This window comes from Bidens hawaiensis, unplaced genomic scaffold (assembly GCF_021521415.1).
Source record: "Bidens hawaiensis isolate Kalapana, Puna unplaced genomic scaffold, B.hawaiensis_p1.1 tig00052477_1, whole genome shotgun sequence".
NCBI lineage: Eukaryota > Viridiplantae > Streptophyta > Magnoliopsida > Asterales > Asteraceae > Bidens > Bidens hawaiensis.
The window spans coordinates 1-6,637 of NW_027499440.1; the positions used below are offsets into that span (position 1 = coordinate 1).

At 36.4% G+C, this 6,637-nt stretch overlaps 1 protein-coding gene across 1 annotated transcript; it reads left to right on the top strand.

The window, feature by feature from the left end:
• The first annotated feature begins 3,618 nt into the window (after positions 1-3,618).
• Positions 3,619-5,892, top strand: LOC143599653 (flowering-promoting factor 1-like protein 1). Its single transcript, XM_077077562.1, has 2 exons — positions 3,619-3,769; positions 5,609-5,892. The coding sequence occupies exons 1-2, from the start codon at positions 3,619-3,621 to the stop codon at positions 5,890-5,892; spliced, it is 435 nt and encodes a 144-aa protein (XP_076933677.1).
• The last annotated feature ends 745 nt before the right edge of the window (positions 5,893-6,637 follow it).

The following is a 6,637-nucleotide window of genomic DNA, read 5'->3' on the forward strand; positions in this document are numbered from 1 at the left end:
GTTTAGTAGAGAATTCTTTTCAGTTGTTTTAATTTTCTCTCCACATTTTGGTAACACTTCCACTTGTTTTGTCTCACTCGACTCGGATGACTTGTCCGAGTTTGATGAGACAGGACAAGGAACAGAAATCTTCACATTAGAGACAGGCTTACTCGTTTCGCCTTACTAACTTTTGGATCTTTAGTAGTTACCTTAACCGGAACTGTCTAACCAAAATCAACATCAACAGATTTCTGATTACTAGGATCATAAGTGTAGTTATGATTGTAAGGTGGTGGAACTTCATGATATCCAATTCCTCCTCTTTTAACTGGGAACCTGATCACTAACGAGGTGATCAAGTATAGCGGAGGAATTTCTAAATTGCTCAAGTTTCCTGTAAGTTCCACCACTTTCACCTGGTGATCAGCTATCTGTTTATCCCTTTCAGCTATTAGTTTGGTTTTCTCTTCTAGCACTTCATAACTAAGACCAATCACTTGAATTTTTTCAGCTAGATTTGCTTTAAGACTTCTAATATCTTTCTCACTAGCTTTATTTTTACTTTATAACTGTTTTCTCTAGCTTTAGTGAAATGATGATCTTCTTTTAGAATTTTAAATTGAGCATCCAAACTAACAAACTGATCAGTTATAGTTGTCAATTGTTTAGACAGATTTTCACACTTAGTACAAGGGAGTTGGTACTTACCTCAGAGAGCTGGTCTTTCACATCTGCCATGTAAGCTTCATTTTGAGCTTCTGCCATGTAAGCTTCATTTCCGCCAGTCTTTTTCTCACTTTCTTCAGTTACGATGTTCGCTAAATTGGCCTGTTCGAACACCTCTTCAACATGCAGATTCCAGTTGTACTCCCCATTCTGTCTGAAATCATGGCTCTATTCTCATTACCGCCCCCACTCTGTTGTGTAGACCTGTTTTGACTACGTTCTATATTTTCATTTGTGCACTCCTTCGCAAAGTGGCCATTTTGTTAACAGTTGTAACACCTAACCTTCGACCTATCAAACCCTGGTTTTTCACCAACAAACTTCCTACCGGTCTTCTTCATAAACCGTTTAACCCTTCTCACATTCATCGCCATCTGCCACTGCAGATCCATCTCTTCCAGATCATCAGCATCGATCTGATCATATCTTCATCCAAAGTTGCTGGATCAACAATCTTACCTTGAATGTAATTCTCATACGAAGCAATGAAAGATGCATAGAGAGCAACTGCTGCTCAGCAGATTTAACACTCATGGGCATCTTAGAGTAGTTGTTGTTAGGAACACTTGAAGAGAAACTACTCTTGTTGCTTGAGGTTTAGAACGCATTTGATCCTTCAGCTACAAAACACACATCACCATTCATGTTGAGAGATACATGACCTTCGTGTGTTGAGTTAGCGCCCGACTCTCCCTTTGAGTAATAGGCAGATGATTCAGACTTCGAACTTGAACTTGTGTTAACCTTTGCACCATACATTCCCGGATCTTGAACCTGATCAGTAGGTGTCTCTTTTCGAACCATGTTTAGTTCAAAAGTTCGTAGCTTGTTAACTGCTGTTTCCAAGTCATAGTCGGCAAAGTCTTTGTCTTCTCTCATCAACACAGTGTACATCTCCCATTTCGGTGGGAGAGCATCAAGAAGCTTTTCAACAATTTCATTTTCTTTGTAAGCAATTGAATAATTGCTGAGTTCTGTCATCAGATGATAATATCTAGTGATGAATCAACAACTGACTCATTCTTCAAGTATTTGAACACCGAGAATTGGGTTTTAAGTAGTTTAATCTTTGATGCACAAATTCCCACATTACCCTCAAATCGGTTTTCAAGCGCTTCCCAAAGCTCTCTGGCAGTTTTGTACTTCCTGAAGGTATGAAGAATTTCTTGTGGAAGAGCCATAGTTATTGCAGCATGAGCTTTGCTTTCTGCCTCATACATTTTCTTCTCTTCTTCTTCCATCTTATTATATTTCTTAATCTGATCACGACCCTCATACTCAGCAGTTGGTGGAATGTATCCATCTTGTGATGCACACCCACATTTTAGCATCTTGGTACTTGACATATTGTTCAAACCTATCCTTCCATGCTACAAAATTGGTTCCTTTCAGCAACTTGGTGCTTTAGTAGCTGAACCCGCTTCCACTTCCATCTTCACCAGTTCCGTAATGTTTATTGAAGTCATCTTTTACGAAACACAAAGAAACCCAAAAAAACAAAAATTTTATTCTTAACAGTACTGTAGGCGAAGTTGTGGTTAACTTCGCTTAAGTCTTAACTTCGCTCTCTTTTCTTAAATTCGCCTGATTTGGCGAAGTTGTGAATAACTTCGCTTGAGGTAAGCGAACTTGTGAAGTAGGCGAAGTTGTGGGTAACTTCGCTTAGGCGAACTTGTGAGGTAGGCGAAGTTGTGGATAACTTCGCTTAACCTTATATCTTCGCCGAAACCTACGAACAGTGACGGCAACTTCGCTTGATGAACACGATGGTTTTGCAGGTTTGATTTCTGGATTTTGCGAGGTTTGTGACGGTGTAATGGGTTGTTTATGATGATTGGAGGTGAGTAGGACACAAAAACTCGGTAAACTCGTCCCGCGAGTAGTTCAAACGGAACGATTTCTACACCTGCGTGATAATCCCGAACCACAATCACGAGCAAAAGCTCTGATACCAATATGTAGGTTCCCAGCCGGATCTACACGAGATATCTCGTTCGACATAGGTGCGGAATCCTATGTAAGACGTGACGAGCGTATAAGACGATACGGTTAAACACACGTTACAATAACCAAAGACTCGTTATATTGCAACCGTAAACACGTGATATCAATCACAAACACTGGACTCGTTACAACTCGATAACTGATTAACTCTCCCGTACTTCTCGACACAGCCGTAACCTAATGCTATATAACCACGACAACTTCGCCTGCATGTTCAGGCGAAGTTGTTCCTAACTTCGCTTGTTTCCACAAGTTCGCCTATATCAAGCGAACTTGTGATAACTTCGCTTACATACATAACATAAATCCAAACGACTCGATTACAGGACACTAGACACTGAACTACTGACATCATGTACCAACAGTGATCGAGTGTCATTGTAATCGACGTCCATGTAATCGAGCTAACTTGTAACCGACATAATGTAAGGGAACTCATTTGTAATTGAAGATTACAATGTACACGAGTCTTATGACGTGATCGGTGTGACCGAGTTACCTTATATTCGATTACATTATGAAGCCAAGTCATATTGTATGCGAACTGTGTATTCGGAGTTCCTTGTATGCGACTTATATATAAGGGATTAAGGTATGTAAATGGAATTTGCGCCATTGTAAGTGACTTGGGTCTTGTAAACAGTCTGCGTATATATATTTTGCATGCATGAGTCTTGTAGTTGATGTCCATTACAACTAAGTATTGTATGTGATGATTGTAAGCTAATGTCATTGTATGAGAGGGGGGGGGGGTCATTGTCCACAAGCTTAGAGGTGTGATCGAGTCTGGGTATTTCAAGGGCATCATCATAACCGAGCTCGAGGATATATGAGATTAAGAATTTCTAATCGATACAGCCGTGTATACGAGTATGGTGTATGTATGCGAGTGTATCAAAGTGATCAATGGTGTTAACGTATTCGAGTTTCGATGCAATCGAGTCTATAATGTATGCGAGTTATGCATGTCTACTTTGTATTGTGAGTTATGTGAATGGAATTGATTGGCCGCATGTTATGGACGTGAACAGGGATGTGATTGAGTCTAATGGGATTGGTTTGATTATATTCTAAGTCTTGTAATCTACTCTGATTGGTATGCGATGTATGTTTATATTTGTAAACGATTTCTTTTCTCTTTTTTTTTTTTTTTTGTAAACGAGTCTAAGGTAAGCGAATCTAAGGGTTGTGTGTCGAGTATCCCGAATGTAAGAGACTTCTAGATTGTAATCGAATCTCCTTATCAGCATATTGTAAGCGATTCAGCCATAGTAATCGACCCCTCGTGTATGCGAGTTAAGTTTAACAAAGTGAGCGATAGTGTATATTTAGAAGTGATCGAGGTCTCCATGTGATGGTTTTGATTGTATGCGATAAGGCCTTAATGTATTTGAATTATATATATGTAATCGAGTGTATATATATTTATAATATATATAAACGAAAACACAAAAATCTACGTGTCGCGATGTGGTCGCTTCCCCTATTTTGGAGTCACGAGATTTGCTTGATTTTTTAAATGGAGGCTTCTCATGCATAGGGTCTCATCAAACCAAATATTTCTTAAACGGGTTATAACATCTCATTAAATTAAAACTAATATCATTAAATTTTTGATATAAATATCCTATAAAGTTAGTGATATACTAAAAGGTAATATATTTGCTCTTTACGTATCTATTATATATAGTATAAATATGAATATTATATTAACTATATTATGCTTTAAATGTAAACATATATTAGTAATTGTTATACAAGATATACAAGATATAATTGTTATATGTAACTATGAAAACCCAAGATTGTATAAATTACTTGCAAATTCATACAATTTCATTATAAAATATTTTTATTTATAGTTTAGCTTTTATTTTTTATTTTTTTTTGTTTTTATTATTATGTGTATCAATCCATTTTTCTTTGTTCACGGGTCATGTTTATGGTGTTGAATTTTGACACTACAATAGACTGAAAATTTAATTAATTAACATCTACGTATACCGAACATTTGAATATATAAAGATTATTAATCTATTCATCTATAATATATATGAACAAAACCTTTTAAAGTTCTCTGGTTTGCTCCTTAAATTCTCTCAAACCATCAAATTGCATTATTTGTAAATAGAGGTTTCTCATGCATTATGACCGAATTCACGGGTATGGGTCTCACCAAACTAATATATAATAAGGTATAATTAATATTTTGATCTATTATAATATAAATGATTATAATAACCATATATAAGTATATAACTATATATATAATCTTACATGAACACCCCTAGTTCCTAGTGTATAAGCACGCATACTCTAGTGGTTTTGGTTATAGCTGAAAAAAAAAATGCTGCTCTCTCTCAATAGCATCTTCTTCTAGATCCCCTCTCATTTCAGTTGGATTAATATCAATATATATTTGATGTCAATACCTATTTTGTCAATTCAATAGTTTCATGTATGCTGAATCAAGTTGCAAATATGTAGCCGAATAGGCATATGCTAATTTGCTTTTTGATGGCTGAAATAATTATATCAACATGTGGTCACAAAGGATGCCAATCAATACAGTTGTTTCCAATCTTCGTTTGAGGCGATTAATAATGAGACTATAAAATATTTTGGATTCCCCCTTCCCCACACATTCACACAATCACACGTGAGATAAGTGATGCCTTAAACACACAAACTCACTTTCATTACCTTAATGGGCCCGAACATACGCTTTTATGTATTACTTATATATCCTACGTGGCTAGAAACTCTTATATAACCTCAACCTCCAACTTCATACATTCATATTCTTGTTTCTAAAACCATAACTTAAACCACTTTCTAGCCAATCAAAAAACTAATTAATTAAAAATTTGTCTGTGTGGTTTGGGTGTTCAAGCAGAATGGTGTGGTTCAACTAGTGGAGAGCCCAACAGTGATTCTGTTCAGGGTACAACCAGACGTAAGGTATTGGTTCATGTACCAACTAACGAAGTGGTGACTTCATACCATGTGCTTGAAAGACTCTTGGCATCATTAGGGTGGGAAAGGTACTATGATGACCCTAATTTGTTGCAGTTTCACAAAAGATCGAGCGTGCATCTCATTTCTCTCCCTAAGGACTTTAACAAGTTCAAATCTATGCATATGTTTGATATAGTCGTCAAGAACCGTAACATGTTTTGAAGTAAGAGATACATAGTGTCTTAGCTAAATAAACATCCGTATCCAGTTATATGGTTCCGTTTGCTTATAACTAGTGTGTTATTATATCGCGTGTTTGTTTCCTCTAATGGGCACAAGTGAAAGTACGTATCTTTTGCTGACAAAGAACATCCTTTTAGTTTGATTATGGGTTGTCACAATGTTCTAGTTGATCATAACTCTATATTATCATAAATCAAATATAACTCTTAGATGCGCCCCCACAGTTCGAGCAGATCACTAAAGGTTAAACTGAATCTAAAACTTTGAAATAGCCGGCGAGGAAGACCAATTGTTGAAAATATCAGCATACTAATAAAGCACAAGCGAACTTGTTGACAGAAAAATGAATATCGATCTCATATGTTTAGTCCTATAATGCTGGACATGATTACCTGACAAATAAACCACAAAGATATTATCACGGTAAATCACAGAGGCATGATGTAAGGGTAATGCGAAGCTCCAGAGGCATATTTAGTAACCTCGGCATTAGAGCTACCTCTTAGAATATTTGAACGAGAATTTTTCAGCTACCTCTTAAAAGACAGACCATGAAATCAAGTTGTTCCCTAAAATATTAAAATAAATTACATTACAGATTCATGCCTTAGAGATAAACTACACGTATTACAATTTAAAATATTACTACATTAGCTTTATATGTGCATCAGATGTTATAGATTAATACCCTTGCATGTGTGCATCCAATAAGTTGAGGAATCTT